Genomic DNA, 19,720 nt, shown 5'->3' on the forward strand with positions numbered 1-19,720 from the left:
GAATCCTGCACAAATATAATTTCATCTTCCATTTTTCTTCTCAGATTAAAACAAATACAAATAAAAAGTGCAATTATCAGTTTTTAAGACCAAAATGTGAATGAATCATGGCACAGAAATGCTCAGTGGTGGAGGTCACTTGAGTTCCACATAGGTTCCTGGGAAGAGGCCGGTGCGGCCCTTGCAGGTGCCTTTCCACCAGCCCTCGTCAATCATCTCGATGTTGGTGATGATGTCACCGGGGTCGAACGAGATCTCGTCGTCGTCCTCTGTGGTGGCAGATCGATAAAAGTATTAAGCCCGGTCTCTTGGAGCAGTGCATTCGCATTAGCGTAGCACCAAAGAAAATACCAGTACTGTACTCCAGAAGTACAGTACATTACAGTAACTGTCTTGGTATTTTCTTTGGTGGTGCTACGCAAAGGGTTTGAAATTGTATGCTGGTGCATTTGAAAGCCTTCCATTTTTTGGGATAATTTCATTCTGAAAATAGCGCCACATGGGCAGTAGTGACTATAGTCATGTCAAAAACTGTTACTACTCCAGGTCCAGAATGACCAACTGCTTGCCAGTCCATCTCAAACAAGCCAGCTTGTAGGACAGGTAAATCAATGCATGATGTCACCAAATATCATTGATCCTATACAACCAATCATAAGTCAGCCAATGTTAAAAACGTTAGGCCTTCTCAATTTTTGTTTTCCCATGGCTGTGCGACCTTGGCTGTGCACCAACTCCTGATTGTTGCAATCCGCTGTCGGTCAAAAAATTAGCTCACATGGTTGGCTGCCAGTGTCTTGCCCCTCCTCACAACACTTTGTTTACAAACAAAAAAAACCCCATGTAGCCTATATTGGTATACATGGGTCCACAGTGTTTGTAAACATGATGTCGTGAGGAAGGGCAAGACACTGGCAGCCAACCACATGAGCTAATTTTTTGACCGACAGCGGTTGCCAACAATCAGAGGTTGAGTTGTGCGCGGCTAGGTTCGTGCAGCCAGGGGAAAACCAAAAATGTAGAACCCATGTATAGGGCAGTATTATCTTCCATAGATTGATTAGTGAATATCTGTAGCGCTACTCACGGCCTTCGTAGTCATACAGGGCAGTGGCTGTGGTCCCAGCTGGCAGCTCTTCGTATTCATTATCATCTTCAGCTGCAGACAGTGTAGAAAGCACAAGCAAACAGGCATTAGGAGTTGTTTACACGTGGCAGGATATTTTTAAATGTGAATATTTTTTTCTCCTGGTTACATTGGTTTTGGCCTTCTATTTCCACGTAAGCAGATTTTTAAAACCCACATGTAAAAAATCCTGTTTTAAAATATCCTAGTTAGGGGGCTAAAATGCACCCGTTACAATGGAGTTTTATTTTTATCCCCATGTTGCGTTTCCACCTAAACAGGAGACAAAAATACCCACATATACAAATATCCAGATACGTGGAAACAGCACCTTAATGTTATTTAAGTCCACAGGACAAATTCACATCGTCACCGAAAATACACAATAAATATGAGCAACAGTGTCTTTATAGTTCATTGTTTTAATAAAATGTCATTGTTAATGTTTTTCCTGAAAAGCAAATGATGGGCTATGCTCAACCTTCTTACAGTGCCTTAGCTTTCTGTGTGAACAAAACCAATTCTTTAAAAAAAATGTAAATAAATAACATTAAATATCAAACATTTACAATTAGAGATAAGAGTGGTTACACATTACTTGACGTGACGCTGCATAACACATTCATAGCATCTGCTATACACTTTGCATAAAGGACTCATGACTGTTTAGTAAGACATTCATGGATAGTCATGGAAGACAAAAGGACAGCAACTTGTCAAAATCAATAATCATTGAGGGTTGAGAACGAAACCTGCAATGCTACTTTGTTTGACTTTTATTTTGACAAGTTGTTGTGCTTCCGTCCACTTGGTTCATGAAAAGTTTGGTATGAATGTGTCATGAAACAACCATCAATGCTTCCGCACACTTAAAATCCTTTTTGTTGTATTTCATTATTTCATGGCAGGATTACGTTTCGACCTCAACGGTCTTCATCAGATTCTCTCAGAACAGAACGGAATCGATGAAGACTGTTGAGATCGAAACATAATCCTGCCATGAAATAATAAAATGCAACAAAAAGGATTTTAAGTGTGCGGACTTCTCACTTTGAAAACTACAGTTGGCCCTTGTCCTGCACCTTTTCCTGGGATGTGGACAATCCTCTCCTTCAACCATAAGAGTTTTTACCTTGAGCTTTAGCCAAGCCAATATCTTCGTACTCTGCCTCACCATCCTCCTCTTCCTCTGCATGGTGCTGACCGGCTGGCACTGGCGGGGCACAGGCCACCCCAATGTCTTCATACTCGGCCTCATCTTCCTCCTCTGGCTGGAGGTTGCAGGGGCCCCCGACGTCTTCATACTCCCCCTCAGCATCGTCCTCCAGCTCGGGAGGCTGTGCGGCTGCCTCGGCCTCCTCTAGGAGGTCTGTGGGGCGGTGGGGTAGACAGGGGGGCTCCTCGTACTCCAGCTGCTCCTCTTCCTCCTGATTTAGTGATGAAATTAATTGATTGATTGAGTGGTTTAAGTCATGTATAGATGACGAAGACATGACTATATTACCAAAAGTATTCCCTAACCTGCCTTGACTCACACATGAACTTAAGTGCCATCCCACTCCAAACACAGGTTTGATTAATTGGTTGCATTTATCTATAGATGTAGAGGACATAAAAACAGGATCCAAGATATAACATACAAAAGTAAAAATCCTTAGCTTTCAAAATGGTGCCTGGTAGTAAAATACAGGGCACACTGACAAGGAGTGTGTTTGCGTTGGTAGGCTGGTCAGCCAAAACCTACTATAAGGATAGAGGTAAAACAATTGCTGACTTTCCTTTTCACTTACCAGAATGTAATGCTATGCTCCCCAAAGCTACTATAAGTGGTGTTCAATCACGTTGATGATCATCGCAACTTGTTCAGTGAAGTTTTTGTGTAACGTGTGTGTGGAATAGATGGTAGAATAGATTTGGTAATAATAATATAATATATTTATAATATAATATGTTATATATTAATAATATAATATAGTCTTATAATAATATAAATAATAATACCAGCATTTGGTAGTGGACACATACTGGTGGTGTGAGTGGGATACGTAAAGGGTACAGTGGAAGATTTGTTTTTGTTTAAAAAAAATATATCTATACTATGTATTTTTTGTTGCTGCCTATATGCTGTGTTTTTGCACCCTTGGGTGCCACCCCCTATCATACACCTGTAACCTGTGACCTCTCACCTCCCCTTTGATAAGATGCACCCCTTTCTTTGTTCTGAGTACCACGCACTGATGATAGCTTAAGAGCCGAAACGTGTCTGCTTGTGGACATTGTGGTAATTTATAAATAAATAATGAGACGTAGCGTGTGAGTGCGGATTTTTCTTCTTTACAGTGGGAGATAACATTACCGGTGCAGGCTCATGTCTTGGGGAGGGGGGTAGAGCCCTGGAGGGCAGCTGAGGGGGAGAGGGAGAGGGAGAGGGCTTCTTGGCTGCCGGTACGGAGGGGGGCATCTGCTGCTTGGGCTGTGGCGGCTTTGGTGCTGATGCTGCAGGTGGTGGTGGAGCAGGCTTTGACTCTTCCCTACTCATCTGCTCCTGTTGAATTAGTATGAGATAAGAGGATGAAGTGAGTATGACTGGTTCCTGAGTGGTCATAGTCATCACCATGTACAAATTATTCAAGCATATTCAAAATACATCGGGGAAAATATTGTGTATATCTTAATATTCGGGGTGAGGAGTCTGCACACTTAAAATCCTTTTTTTTCATGGCTGGATTTTGATGAAGAAGAAACGTCATTGTTGTGGTGCCTTGAAGCATGATACAATATGTTGTTGGATGTGTTTAGATTGTGTATGCTATGTACTTTTTTTAAAATCATAGATACATTGTGTGTGTCATGTATGCTCCTGTGTGTACCTGTCTGCGTTTGGAGTCCTCCTGCTCCCTCTTCTCTCTGGCCTGTCTCCTGGCCTTCTCCTCGTCGGCACGCTTGCGGTTCTCATCGTCCGAAGCGCGGGCCATGTTTTCAAAACGGGCCTTAAGGTTCCCCGCTCCGGCACTGGCAGTGGCTTATGGGAAGAAGAAACATCAACAAAATCAAGTCAAGTCAAGTCAGCTTGTATTGTCACTTTCTTCATATGCACAAGTCATACAAGGAAAATGAAATTACATTTTCTCTCATGCCAAGACATCATAGACATATACAAGACTGACATTTTACAGACTGACAAAGTGCAAGACAGAACAGCCAGGTAACAGTGATCAAAATCAGAAGCTACTTTCCATCTAACTTCTATTTACAAGCCTATAGTGTCTTCTCTAGGTATATGTACAGTACGTACATAGATTTTGTAAGAGGGGTAAACCATTTCTTTTTACTTGAGATGTATTCACCAGTTGTTAGTTATTATTACACTATTCGATACACATAACACATATTGAAAGCCAGGACATTCTAAATGACACACATTATGCCATTGTAAAAAAAAATACTCATATCTGGGAGAATACATGATATAACATGACTATGTTCAACCACAGACCAAAAATGTCAGCCGTGTGCTGTCAAACAAACAAAAACATTGCATTTCTTGTCCACACTGTGGCAGTATTTAGCTAATATTTCTGTTGGACTCACAGGCCTCCAGTGGTTGAGTCTTCTCATAGGCTGACGTTGGCGACTCCATGTCAGTGAAAGTGGCTGCACTCTGCGTCACACATTTGACATATTGATCAGAGAAAAGCATTGACTATTACGAATAATAAAAACATAACACTGCTGAGTAAAAGGAGAGGGAGCGATAGAGAGATAAATCAAGTGCAGCCCCGGGTGACAAAGGTGATGAAGTACAGTACCTTATCCATGCGATCTTTCTCAACACCATAACGTCCTCCAAAGCCCTTGGCATAATCTGAAATGAAGACACAATTGAACTTTTTTTCCTGCGTTGAAGAATTGTATCATTATATTGAAAAGGTGAATAGTGGGCCTTCTTAGTAGTAACAGCAGCTACTTGAAACTGTAAGCATCGCTCAGGGTGCATAATAAAGTAGGCCTACCTTTCTTAGTATTTTTTTTAGAAAAGCTTTTAACTAGCTATTAACTATTTATCTTAGCACTTAGAAAGTAATTTTGTTGAAACTGAGATATGCTATTAAATTAAGTGTATTAATGTGTTATTGATTGTAGTTGGTCACCTTTCTGGGACTGGTGCATTTCTGTCTCTCCTTTGTAGTCGTAACCCAAGGCTGCTTTGTCAACCTTCTCTTTCTCCACTCCGTACTTGCCCCCAAATCCCTTGGAGTAGTCTACACATCAAGCCAAAACAGTTAATCAGGAGAGGAATGGATAATGATTCAAAATTGATATGTATAGGATATTATATACAGTAGTGATGTAGTGATGTTGTTCAGTAGGTTACTTTGGATTTTGGGATCACGGTGAGTTGATTTTCTATGTACCTTCTGCAGTTGTATTCAATGTATTCAAAATGTGCGTAGTAAATAAGAGCCTTGCAGCTTCTTTTGACATGCTTGCACTTAGCCAGATTTAGACTATGTCAAGAAAAGTTGTTCCATGTCAAACCAGAGATGAAATCATGTCTGCCTAGTGAAGTACCGTAACAGCAGTCTTACACTTCTATTTAGAAATAGGCTATATATCAAAAACGAGGTAGCCTTGTGTCAAAACAACAGGTGAATGAAACGTTCTATCTGTGTGTGTGTGTGTGCGTGTGAGCGTCTGTGTGTGTGTGCGTGCATGTGTGTGAGACCTTTTTGAGACTGGTGTTTCTCTGTCTCTCCTTTGTAGTCATAGCCCATAGCGGCCTTGTCCACTTTCTCTTTCTCCACTCCATACTTTCCCCCAAAGCCCTTCGAGTGGTCTAAGGGAAAACATGACACAGCCTGAGGCAAAATGTCTTGCCCTACAACTCAAACACTTCAAATACTGTATGACCACAGATCAAGCCACTTTGTACATCAACGTTCAGAAGACGTTTAGTAAGCTCAAGATGGGCACCTTGTCAGCAGGGAAACACTGTAATAGGATTTGAAAAGGCTTAACTACAACATTACTAAGACATTACACAGGGCCTTTTCTAATACATTACAATTTGATCATTGACATCCAACAGTTTTTTTTAATAACAGGCCCCATCTCTAAAAAGACTTGTATCTGTAAATTACACAGAAAAACCTTACACATGCTTTCATGATTTGTTTAAAGAAACAGTCCACCCTCTTTTGATTTTCACATATTTGCAGTATTTCCAAGCATTATTCATGAATGTGCATAATTTTCTTCTCAGTTTTTTCAGTAGGCCTACTTAGATTTTTGGGATCAGAATTATTAGCATAGCTTAGCATAATCACTGGAAGTGAATGGAGGCATTAGCATCAAGCCTCAAATGATCACAGGGCAGGATTAAATAGCTATTTTGCACTCTGGTGAATTTTACATTAATTTTAAAGTACATTATAAATACATTTGATGATGTGTTGTTTGCCCCCATAGATTTGCATTGCTATGCTTAATTTGGCTATACTGTTAAACCAGGCAATGGAAACACATAGACGAAAATTATATGCACATTCATGAATAATGCTGGGAAATACTGCAAATATGTGAAAATCAAAAAAGGGTGGACTGTTTGTCTGGCTGACCTTTTCAAAGTCTGTATTTGAGAGTACCTTTCTGTGAGGCATGATCCTTCACGTCTGCCTTGTAGTCATAGCCCATGGCTGACTGCAACACAGAGAGGCAGGAGATGGATATTATTTCATCAATCACAACAAGCAGTGCACATATACATCCTCAAAACACTCTACTGACAGGTGTTGGATACAAACAAGCGAATACACAAGGGAATTAAATATTCACATAGGTTTAGGTTCCATAACGTAATGTCTTTTTTACAGGAAAATTGCCTTACAAGTCATACACTGCAACATGATATTCAGAGATATCAAAAGTAAAAGTAAAAATCAAGCCCTGCCACTTCACTTAGCACAGGTAAATTCCCTGACAGACTGATCTACAGGTACTGTACTTCGTAGATGATGATCATCTGATTATATGCTGGTTGGGTCAGATTTGTGTTACTTTTGACACCTCTGTGCATATTAATGCATATGGTGCATATTGAATAATACGAGTGTCACTTAAATAACATAACATAAGAATGTTACCTTGTCCACTCGCTCCTTCTGCACGCCATACTTCCCACCAAACCCTCTCGACGCATCGGTCTGGGACGAGTGTTGCTGTACCTCTGCCACATAGGTATGCCCCACTGCTGCCTGGGTAACGAGACGACAAACAACATAATATTCAGTTGAAGGTGTATATTGGGCACCTCCCAGGTAAAGATGCAGGACAAAGGCTGACTTAAAGGGTAACTTCTGCCAATTTCGACATGCAGTTGTAATGCTCACACTACTCTGGACTTGTCAGTACCTGAGGGTTTCTTTTCTTCAGCCTTTTCTGAGATCCTGGTCATTGTAATGGGGGCAGGTGTTTGTTTGCATTTAAAAAAAACCATCTTGATTTATTCCCAATAACATCCAAAAGAGTATGCAACATCAGCAGACAACTAGCAAACAGTGATACCTTTTGGGATAACATTTGGAGTAGGCCTATGTTAAGAAAGTTTTTAATGTAAACAAAGTCTGCCCCCATTAGAATAGCTCAGATCTCGGAAAGGGCTGAGTCGAAAAATGCAGCATCACCGGGTACTGACGAGTTAAGGGTAGAGAGAGCAATACAACAGCATATTGAAATTGGCAGAAGTTAGACATTAAGTTTTGGAGTGAGGAGTCTGCACACTGCAATCCTGTTTTGATTTTTTTATGCCATGGCAGGATTACATTTTGCCCATTGTCTGTATCAGATTCAGAGAATCTACTGAATCTGGTGAAGACAATGTTCAAAATGTAATCCTGTCATGGAATTTTTTAAAAAGTAAAAAGGATTTTAAGTGTGCAGACTCCTTACTTCAAAACACCATAACATTAACATGTTATGAATCACAACACAAGATGACACAAGAATCACAAATGCACCCTGCTGGTGTCATGCAAAACCCATTGCAACACAACGCAACATGACACAACACAGAAACCAAAAACATCACATACAGTAGTAGAGCAGGTTTGACCTACTACCTCCAGGGTAAGGATGTGAGAAGCAATCACAACATGAGAAGGAAACTCCCTGGAGGAGCATCTTAGATGTGGGAGATTCATTTCTGCTTTGAGTTCGAGGAGTGTGTCTAACATTTTGACATTTGATATACCAGATTAACAGGTGAAGAACAGGAGCACAGAGGATATCTTACTTTTCTTAGCATAACAATATTATATTATACTGTACAGTGCAATGCAACACAGCACTGCATGACACACACAGCACAGAAACTAGAAACATCACATACACTGTATAGAAGATGTATGCCCTAATACAGGGGTGGGGAACCTTTTTCATTCAAGGGGCCATTTCAAATTCCTCCAAGGGCATTACTATGAACACAAACTAGGATTTCCCCCTGCACTGTAGGCCTATATTGAAGGCAGCCACCTGTAAAACAGACACCCACCTCTCTATAGGTCCCATGAATATTACTTAATTGCATAGCAAATATCATTTTTAAGATTCCTTTCCAAATAAGACATACTGCATATTTAATGTGAAGCCGCCTAACATTAAAATTATATTGGGGGCCGGATAAAACGACATAGGTCCCCCACCCCTGCCCTAACACCACCAGAGACACATTACATGGGTATGACACCAGATTCAGTTCCAACATAATGTGATGCAACATGACACGGTACAACACAGTACACCACAGTGCAAGACAGTGCAACACAACACACTTGGGCCTTTTCTGAGCACCTGGGTCATTCATTTTTTAAGTCTTGCACACCTTCTTTGGTCAGATCAGAAGCAGTGCCCAGATCACCAGAGATTCCCAGAATGATCAACGTCTTGCACACTCCACACACTTAATTGTGAAGTGTCGGTCAAAACCTGGCAAACTTTGCAAGAGGACAGTGTGGGGGAGTTTTGCTTCCAACCGCCTAGGTAATGATACAAGAATGATCACATCACATGACATCATCATCACCATCACCATTCCCAAAGAAAGTGGATCTAAGAAGAAGCGTCATTTTGTTTCTTTTCCGGTATCCACTTTATGTCGGGTGAACGCCCCCTTAGGAGACCTTCGGTTAGGAGACCTTCGGAGTCCTGAGGTTGAGAATAAATCAAGCCCCCTTAGCGCTGTAGATGGCGGTAGCGCACGTCTTGAGCAAACACCTCAAAAATAGAAGAAGAAGGAGGGGACAACGCCCCCTTAGGAGACCCAACTTGAGCCCACGCTTTTGCATTGAGTGGTTTGCGTTATCTTTCTCTTATCCAGTATTTTTGACCATTCCTATCATGTCACATCACATGGACAGCACGTCACATCCTCATCACCATCCTCATCCTGTCACAGCGCCTCACCATCACAATCACCATCTTGACACTATACCAAGTCTCTATTCCAGCAAAATGCACAGAAATAATATTGACATAGCCTTAATGATACTCAGTTCAATTGTTCCTCTATGAATCATCCTTCAGCTTGGAGTTGCATCACAGCGGGACATGTGTGCCGAAGTGTGCCGCAGCTTCTAGCTTCAATTAAATAACCCTCACTTGGAAACAACTGAAATCCATATGCATCTACTGTACAGTATGTGGTCGATGCATTTGCAAGTATAGCTCAGTATATCCCAACTTTCACCAATATTTATCCTTAAAAAGAACATTTGAGGCCCTGCCGTGGCCTAATGGTAGGGCACTGGGTTACTACGCCGGTGACCCGGATTCGACTCCAGTTCAGGACATACTGTATGCCATACCTTCCCTGTCTCTCTCTCCCCGCTCATTTCCTGTCCCTCTCTAACTGTCCTGTCACAATAAAGGCATTAAAAGCCCAAACATATCTTTTAAAAAAAGAGCATTTGAGTACAGCAAGAAGACAACTGAAACACGTGCATGACAAGACAAAGCAACACATACAGTATTCATAAACAAACAGCACCCCCAGATGTCAACCAAAGTTTTACAGAGCAGTTCGACTCCAAACTTGCCACCATAGCCATAGAAGTTACATGGAGATGTGGGGGTGAATCGCACACATGAACAGATGGGAAGCCAATTGTATGGCATGTTCCTGTGTAACAATGGTGTATATTTCTGCCTTTGTCCATGTGGATATTCCTGATCCCGAATTTAACCCCCGACTCATAGAACCCCTTTGACAATATACTGGTGAAACATACTGAGACACACCTTGGTGGAGACTATACTGCATGTTCCTGCGAAATAGTGGTGGCCTTACCTATGCAATCGTTTTAAAACCCTGACATGTTCACCATGGCCATAGGACATGGGTGGGGAACCTATGTCTCGAGGGCCGTTTACAGCCGTTTTATCCGGCCCCCAATATAATTTTATTGTTATGTAGCTTCACATGAAATATCACATATTTTGTTAAGGACTCTTATAAAGTACTTTTGCAATACAATGAAACTATATATTCAGGGGATCTAGAGAAGGTGGGGTCTGTTTTAAAGGTGGCTGCCTTCAATATAGGCCTGAAGTGCAGGGGGAAATCCTGGTATGTGTTCATACAAACCCCAACTCCGATGAAGTTGGGACGTTTGGTAAACAGTGAATAAAATCAAAATGCTATCATTTTCAAAACATTCAATCTATTCATTAGATGGAGAATAGTGAAAAGACAACATATTAAGTGTTAAAACCGAGAAAAAATATTGTTTTGGGGGACATATGTACTCATTTCTAATTTGATAAATCCAACACGTCTCAAAAGAGTTGGGACGGGGACAATAAATGGCAGCAAATGTCGAGGAAGACTAAAAACAAAACAAAAGACAACACTTAACAGTTAAATACATTAACCGATCATATGATTTTATATAAAAAACAGTGTTAATTCCTATCTTGGACATGATTTCACCAGCTTAAATGGTGGGTGTATTCCTTGTCATGTTTTGCAATGTTTTCCTTTCTGTAGTGCTTACAGTGTGACAGGTCTTGACCAAAAACCCACCATTTTATCACCTGCTGGTCCTTATGATGGAGCCAAACTGTTAAAACATAGTAGAGAATGCAATTTGACCTTACTATGTGGCAGTAATCGAAGATCTCCCTTCAAAATATAATGCATGAGTGGCTTTTCATGCTGTTTAAAACCCATTTATACCATTCAGCACTGTATTTAACTCTACAGATGAGTGAGAACATCTTAACCAATGCACTACTGCACCCGCATGCCATCATGGAGGCTGACTTTTGAAGCTAGCACTAACACCAGTTGGATGGTCCATTTTTACTGTAGCACAGGATGTGCAATGCTCTATTATTGTCAAAAAGAATGGACTTCTACAACTTCTGCTAACTTCTGTAAGCAAAGGACAGTTTCCCATGTCTTCTGGGTCTATTTCAAGTGAGCTCAGGTGCTTAGGAGAATGTTACACCCCTGTATCATTTTCATGCATTAAGCATTCTTAATATGGTACATTTTCAATAGCTCTAGCACTCCAGGAATTAGAGTGAGACTACAGCCAATATATATTTCATGATGTCATGAACCTATACAATGATTTTATTAACAAAAATATGTCTTATATACACTCAATTGTGGTAAATCAAAGGGAATTCAAAAATGTATGTAATAACTACGGTAATTATTCCCTTTGCATCTTTAATTCTGAGTGACTCAGCCTCTCTGTGATGATCTTATACCTGGACACCTATATTGTCCGTCAGTACAATTCATTTTGAAATGTTCTTCTTTGTTGTTTTATCTTATTTGGATGTTTACTAAATTTCACTGATCCCCGTCCCAACTCTTTTGAGACGTGTTGGATTTATCAAATTAGAAATGAGTACATATGTCCCCCAAAACAATATTTTTTCTCAGTTTTAACACTTAATATGTTGTCTTTTCACTATTCTCCATCTAATGAATAGATTGAATGTTTTGAAAATGATAGCATTTTGATTTTATTCACTGTTTACCAAACGTCCCAACTTCATCGGAGTTGGGGTTTGTAGTATGGCCCTCGGAGGACTTTTACGGCCCTCGGTGGAATTCGAAGTGGCCCCTCGAATGAAAATGGTTCCCCACCCCTGCCCTAGGAGTTCAATCGAAATCTACTGGTGAAAACCAAATTGACCACACTGTATGTTCCTGTATAGCGGTGAGCATTTCCGTTGCCTATGCGGTCATTCTTGACCCTGAATTTTATTTTCCCCCATACCCATAGAAGCCTTTTGGAAATGTTCAGGTGAAATGTAATGATGGAAAAGTTGGTGGAGACAATAATGTATGTTCAACACTGTTAGTAGAGACATATGTGGAGACATATCGTAGAGACATGTGCCATAGAGGGCCTCTGAAACTTGACTGATGTACTGTACACTATATACTGTATGTTTTAAAACTGTTTGTGGAGACTGTGTTGTAAGTTTGTGTGTGTGTGTGTGGGGGGGGGGGGGGGTTGGATGCAGCTGTGGCCTAATGGTTAAATACATAAGCTTTAGGTCAGAGGGTTTCTGGTTCAAATCCCACTCTTCTATATTCCCTACCAAACTCCATGGCTGAAGTGCCCTTGAGTAAGGCACCTTACCCCCATACTGCTCCACGGACTATAACCAATACCCAGAAATGACTGTAAGTTGCTTTAGATAAAAGCATCAGCTAAGTGTAATGGAATGCAATTACATTACATTACTGTAAATTACACTACATTGCATTTGGCAGACGCTTTACAACCAAAGAGACTTTCAAACGAGGACATAATCATAGCCAGCATCCCTAGCAGATACAAATTGCACAGGAGATATACAGAACAGCAAGTGCAAAGGCAAAGAAGGGTTAGTTGTGTAATGTAATGACCTTGTCCATGCGGTCATTCTCGACCCCGAATTTCCCGCCGTAGCCGTAAGACGCCTTGGGGCCGCTGTCCAGCTCCTTCTTCTTCCCCACCTCGTGCTCATGAGACACCTTCTCCCTCAAGGCCGCCACACTGCACAGCACAGCACAGCAGTCAGGAGAGGAGAAATTATTACATAGCAATAGACAAAAGTAATACACAAGATAGTGCGGGTTGAGTTGTAAGTTTAGGAACATTTCATATAGATTTTTCCATTCTGCAGTCTTTTTACTTCTAGGACCCCCCCGAATACAAATCCACCTGTTTCCAATTTTTCCTTCTCCCTCAATGCCGCCACACTGCACAGCACAGCACAGCAGTCAGGAGAGGAGAAATAATTACATAGCAATAGACAAAAGTAATACACAAGATAGTGCGGGTTGAGTTGTAAGTTTAGGAACATTTCATATAGATTTTTCCATTCTGCATTCTTTTTACTTCTAGGACCCCCCCGAATACAAATCCACCTGTTTCCAATTTTTCCTTCACCCTCAACGCCATCACACTGCACAGCACAGCACAGCACAGTCAGGAGAGGAGAAATAATTACATAGCAATAGACAAAAGTAATACGCAAGACTGGCAGTCACGCTTCATAGTAATATAGATAGGGTAATACAGGAATAATCACATACAATAGTTCAGCAGAATAATAATTACATAGCAATAGAAAAAAGTAATACACAAGACATTGGCAGTCACGCTGGCGCTGCATAGCAATAGATAGAGTAGTACAGTAATAATCAAATACAGTAATTATTAATAGTTTAGCAGAACAATAAAATTTAGAGAAGCGAAAAGTGAAAGCCCAATTGGGAAACTCCAACTCCCATTGTCATTGTAACACACAGCACTCCGCAGCACACAAGTGAACACTGCACACTGCACACAACGAAATTGCATTTATGCCTCACCGAGAAACACTACTCTAACCGCTTACCCATGACTGCCCGTGACTGCCCTATGCATAGAACATTCTACCCAACTCTGCCACTGTGCCACACCAGCATGTCAGTCTATTTCAAAGTGTGACAGAAAGAAGGCCTTCTCTAGCCCATGTGTTGCATTCATAATGATACAGTATAAAGTAGCCGGGCTATTGTGACTGCAGGATAGCCAGGCTACTGTATGTACAGAGTGCAGTTGGAGGCAGCTGATAGTGTAGATCAGGGGTGGGGAACTTCTCGAGGGCCAGTTACGTTTTGTAAAGGAATCTTAACAATTAGTACATTTGCAACACAATTAAGTTTTATTTAAGGGGACCTAGAGAAGGAGGAGCCTGTTGTAAAGGTGACCACCTTCAATATAGGCCTAAAGTGCAGGGGGAAATCCTGGTTTGTGTTCATAGTACCGCCCTTGGAGGACTTTTATGGTCCTTGGAGGAATTTGAAGTTACACTTCGAATAAAAAAGATTCCCTACCCCTGGTGTACTGTAGATGGAGGCATCTATGGCTGTTAAGAAAACAGGTTTCTCGCTTGGCGTCTTTGGTCTCTCTGTCTCTCCTTTCCACTACGGCCGCTTTTAGGAAATTTTTGTTGGTCTTTTTCGACTTTATTTGATAGGACAGTGTGAGAGGTGGACAGGAAGCGAACTGGGAGAGGTCAGCAAAGGACCTGGGTCAGCCGCATGGCAGGCCAACTACGGCCGCTTTTAATGAGGAGGGCAAAAAGGGAGGGAGGTCACAAAGGTCAATGGAGAGGAAAACTTCTCTATGCTCCTTATCTGAGGCAACCTTGCAGATGCATCCTCCTAGTACACATGTCACATAATTCAATGGTAAGAGCTCAGTGAAGGGAACAGAGTAACCACCAACACAGAAAGAAAAACTAAGCTTTTGTTAGCGATTATAATTATTTATAGTGGCCTAACGAAAAAGGGGGTTGAGCTCACATCCTTCAGAGCTTCATTAAGAGTCTGTGTTATTGAGTAAGCACGATACTATATCTACAGTGCCGTTTCAACAAGGCATCTTGTCCCACATTGCCACTGAGCAACTTTAAAACTCTCCAGATAGGATTGATTATCATCCAAATGCAATGCAATATATTTCACATGAACGCCCCAACAGGTTGTGTCTAGTTATAGCAGAGGTTCTCGTTGCAAACATATGGTCACGTGATCAACCCCGCAGTGCACAAACGCCACACAACCACAGTTTATGATGGCCAATTGCTTGGTTCCTCAATTCAGAACGAAACTATCTTAGTCCAGAGCTTAACTGCTAACACTATTTCTCACGATTTCACTTACTGATATTACCATTTCTCAGGAGCCCTTTTAACCCTTCAGGAGCCCTTAACTTTTATGTTTTGATGTTCAGCTTTGTGGTCTACCTTTGTTTCCTGATGCTGCTGTGGGGAGATGGGAGGCCACATTTGGTGTGTGTGTGTGTGTGTGTGTGTGTGTGTGTGCGTGCGTGCGTGCGTGCGTGCGTGCGTGCGTGCGTGCGTGCGTGCGTGCGTGCGTGCGTGCGTGCGTGCGTGCGTGCGTGCGTGCGTGCGTGCGTGCGTGCGTGTTTTCAGTCTACTGTGTAATGCTTCTTATATGGGGATTTAACAACAAATTACAATTCAACTTTGACCTTGACCTTTAACACTTTCAAATTGTCCCAAACCTTTATATTGAACCTTTAACCTACAAAGAACCGGAATATTCCATGGTACTTTGCCTTACAGCCTCGGGCCTGTATTTTAAAGTCATCAGACAAGGCAGCTAGATGTTACTCATCATTTTCCGCCCTGTAGTACTGTGCTATGCCATCTACTGTATATTGGGCGACACATTTACCATGTGTGTGCATGTGGTTCATTCTATCAGCTGAATGAGCACGCATGCGCGCAAATACACACATACGCACGCAATGTGCGTGCCTGACACAGAAACGACACGCCGGCCAGCTTTCAGCGTTCCATATTTGGTAATGCATCTCGCATGAGATGTGAGCTGTATTTCTATACTTCCCTTTCCTGTTGCTCTCTCTCTTCTGTTAGCACAGCAGAGGTTTCATTTCGGGGCTATATTAGTGGACCTCTTGTGGCCATTCGTTTACCACAGTCTCTTAGTATACAGTACAGTACAGTACAGTACAGGTATGTGCAAGTCGGGCAAATCCAGTGACATATTGTTTGTTTACTGTAGGCCTACTTATTGTGTTATTCAGTGTTTAATGTTGGCAGTAGCCCTCTCAGCTCCCCCTACTGGTCACCTCTGAAATACACAGAGCTCAGTGAGCTCCCTCTGTGACAATATTTGAAGAGCTTGGTTGCAGAATGAACATTTTGGGAAACTGACATTTTTGTATTGGGCATTGCATTGCAAAATGCATTTTGATATAGCTTCAAAAAGTCTGTACAGTCATTTCCAATAATAAAATGCAAAAAGTAACAAGATGGCATTTAAGTCATTTTGTCACAAAACTCTTCATTTACAGAACTACAGCACAGTAGAGTGAGGTGTTTGATGATAACTACATGAAGAATGCCTACCTCTTCCTTACCAAGCCAACGTAACCACTGGTCTTATTGATCAGTACAGTAGCTGTGATATGAAGCGTTATTAGTTGTGACTGTGATATGAAGTGTTATTAGTTGTGGCTGTGATATGATGCATTATTAGTTGTGGCTGTGATATGATGCATTATTAGTTGTGGCTGTGATATGATGCATTATTAGTTGTGGCTGTGACATGAAGCGTTATTAGTTGTGGCTGTGATATGAAGCGTTACTAGTTGTGGCTGTGATATGAAGCGTTATTAGTTGTGGCTGTGATATGAAGCATTATTAGTTGTGGCTGTGATATGAAGCGTTATTAGTTGTGGCTGTGATATGAAGCATTACTAGTTGTGGCTGTGACATGAAGCATTATTAGTTGTGGCTGTGATATGAAGCATTATTAGTTGTGGCTGTGATATGAAGCATTATTAGTTGTGGCTGTGATATGAAGCATTATTAGTTGTGGAGGTAAAACCTGAGTCAGTAGCCTACCTGATGTGTTCTTTTCGTCCAGAGCCTTCTATGGTCTTCGCACCCCATCTTTGTTCCTGCTCAGACACATCATTCTGGGTTGCCCGCGTACACACACACACACACACACACACACACACACACACACACACACACACACACACACACACACACACACACACACACACACACACACACAAACACACACACACACACAACATAGGCACACACCATATTCATCATCATCAGCAGCAGCAGAATCATCATCATATTGTGATACTGTTCTATCACATCAGCATAGACATTACAATAGAATAATAGCAGAGCTCAGTCACTCTGCACTGCAAAACGAGGAGAGGTTTAACATTACGTCATTACAGTACATGTGAAATCTAATTAGGCTACTTTATGTCATTAGAATAGGCCTACATAGTATACACACACACACACACACACACACACACACACACACACACACACACACACACACACACACAAACACACACACACACACACACACACACACACACACACACACACACACACACACACACACACACACACAAACACTATAGTGCTAATTTTTTGACACTATGGTAGGGAGTGAGAAGATAGATATCAGGTAGGGCCTATGTCACCTTGTATCCCCATAATGCACACAGTACATCCAGTGGCACACTGTAATAGTCATTGAAAAGTTAACAACCATGGTCATTGCCATTCTGGTAGCGGGAAGTTTATAACGCCGTGTCTTAACGGGTTAACACAGCATAACAACTATTGTCTACAACATTGTGCCTTTTCGGAGAGAGAGGTCCGCACACTTAAAATCCTTTTTGTTTTCCTTTAATATTTCATGGCTGGATTACTTATCGACTTCAACAGTCTTCATCAGATTCTCCTGATCTGAATCTGATAAAGACTGTTGAAGTCGAAACATAATCCAGCCATGAAATAGCCTAATAAAAGAAAACAAAAAGGATTTTAAGTGTGCGGACCTCTCTCTCCTGCTCTCCTGTCCTGCACCTTTTCCCTGGGATGTGCACATGTTATGGTGGGTATACTGTATATTTGAGATTTTTTTGAAGTGGGTATACTGTACATATTTGTGCTATTGAAAACAATGGATCAATCAATTTTAAGTGGGTATACTGAAATCCCTGAAATTTAGAAGTGGGTATAAGCTTACTCCGTATACCCGTGTTCTATGTAGACTACACCACTGCCTTCAACTGAATACAACATGTTGCCTACCACAAAATCAGGGTCCGTCTCCCAGTCGTCCCCTTCGGACGCCACCTTCATGGACACATTGTGACCCACCACTGACTTCCACATCTATGGGGGTCAACATTCAGAGCAAAGGTCATGTTTCCAACACACACACACACACACACACACACACACGCGCGCGCGCGCGCGCGCGCTCGCACGCACACACACACAATGTTTGTTCTACAAGCTCTTAACAATGTAATGAGGATTCTTACTCACTTTGCAATACGCCTAAATTGTTACTGGGACACAAGTAACAAATCCAAATCGCACAGCGCAAAGCAAAACATGCTACGATGACTCTTCTTCCCCTTTTTTGAAGCATTTAACACTGGCTATTTCTGTCACATCAGAGGCATGCTATGTGGCCTATGTGTTGTTCTTTCTTCCCATAGCCAAACAAACTAATTTGTCCCACATAAAACACTTCAATAGCTACTCAGAGTATATTGTGCTGAAGTGCTCCATTTAGGCCTAGACCTATAGCTTATGTGCAGATCAGCTGTTGGCTTGTAGGGTAGTAAGCCTGGGTTAATTGTCAATTTTTAAAAAGATGTCTCCATTTGAAAGTCAATAGGCCTAGATAATCGGTTCTCCTAAATACACAATGCGCCATAGCCTACTTGACTAAACTGTTCTTTTTTCTGACATTGCAACATCCTGTGTGGGCAACTTCAGCAGTTATTTGTCTATGTTTTTAGCCTATGCTACTTCCTCGATATGCATTTTCTATTTAGACTTGATTGAACGCATTAAGTTTGAGGTAACAGGTTGTGTTTACGCTAGAAAAGAATATTCCACGTCAATTTCATGTCGCCAATCGGCTGTTACAATAGCCCAAGAATCCAAATAACGGATAGGGAACTTCCTGGGGACTGGAAGTGAGACGCTTTTGAGTCGTCTGAACTCAGCACTAACTAACTCATGCACACGCAAACCAACGCAATATGTTATGAAAAGTCGTAATGTGATATTGTAGGCTATTACCGTTTCGGAGTGAAGTGGTTCGCGAAGGCTGGTCTTTAATCCAAGAACAGTGCCACCTGCTCTACGCCACACGCGCAACTTCAAAGGCGGATGCGCTTTCTCGAGGAAGTGATGGTGACCGATCAGCACGTTCACTAGGCCTACTACACAAGTTAAATTGAACTCTTAATATTGGCGTGGTGGCGTTCATATCACCAACCTCAATGTCCCTTTTTAGTTAGGGCTATGTTTTATCCATTTAATGCAAGAGCGGATCTCCTTTTCAAATAGCCTATTTTTTACCGTCTAGACGAAGTTATGTTAGGCTATGCAATTAAATAGCCTATAATAAGGGGGAAAGAAGTAGCTTATTTTACATAGGCCTATCAGATATATTGGATTAGCTAATTATAGTCCAGTGTG

The 19,720-nt window shown here is 41.5% G+C and overlaps 1 protein-coding gene across 1 annotated transcript; it reads right to left on the reverse strand.

The window, feature by feature from the left end:
• Window positions 1-135: 135 nt before the first annotated feature.
• Window positions 136-19,438, reverse strand: hcls1 (hematopoietic cell-specific Lyn substrate 1). Its single transcript, XM_063217680.1, has 15 exons — window positions 19,319-19,438; window positions 18,311-18,394; window positions 17,078-17,151; window positions 13,056-13,185; window positions 7,270-7,380; window positions 6,772-6,826; window positions 5,853-5,963; window positions 5,278-5,388; window positions 4,936-4,991; window positions 4,718-4,787; window positions 3,997-4,148; window positions 3,483-3,671; window positions 2,259-2,553; window positions 1,088-1,159; window positions 136-269 (listed from the first exon to the last, which is right to left on the reverse strand). The coding sequence occupies exons 2-15, from the start codon at window positions 18,392-18,394 to the stop codon at window positions 136-138; spliced, it is 1,644 nt and encodes a 547-aa protein (XP_063073750.1). The 5' UTR covers window positions 19,319-19,438.
• Window positions 19,439-19,720: the final 282 nt, after the last annotated feature.

The sequence above is a fragment of the Engraulis encrasicolus genome, chromosome 15, assembly GCF_034702125.1.
Source record: "Engraulis encrasicolus isolate BLACKSEA-1 chromosome 15, IST_EnEncr_1.0, whole genome shotgun sequence".
Taxonomy (NCBI): domain Eukaryota; kingdom Metazoa; phylum Chordata; class Actinopteri; order Clupeiformes; family Engraulidae; genus Engraulis; species Engraulis encrasicolus.

Excerpts from the sequence above, each read along its gene's own strand:
- hcls1 (XM_063217680.1), bottom strand. The coding sequence starts at position 18,394 with ATGTGGAAGTCAGTGGTGGGTCACAATGTGTCCATGAAGGTGGCGTCC. Across the intron at positions 7,381-13,055 it reads AGAATGACCGCATGGACAAG|GCAGCAGTGGGGCATACCTA; the intron begins GTCATTACATTA and ends CTCGTTACCCAG. Across the intron at positions 5,964-6,771 it reads GGATCATGCCTCACAGAAAG|ACCACTCGAAGGGCTTTGGG; the intron begins GTACTCTCAAAT and ends GTTTTCCCTTAG.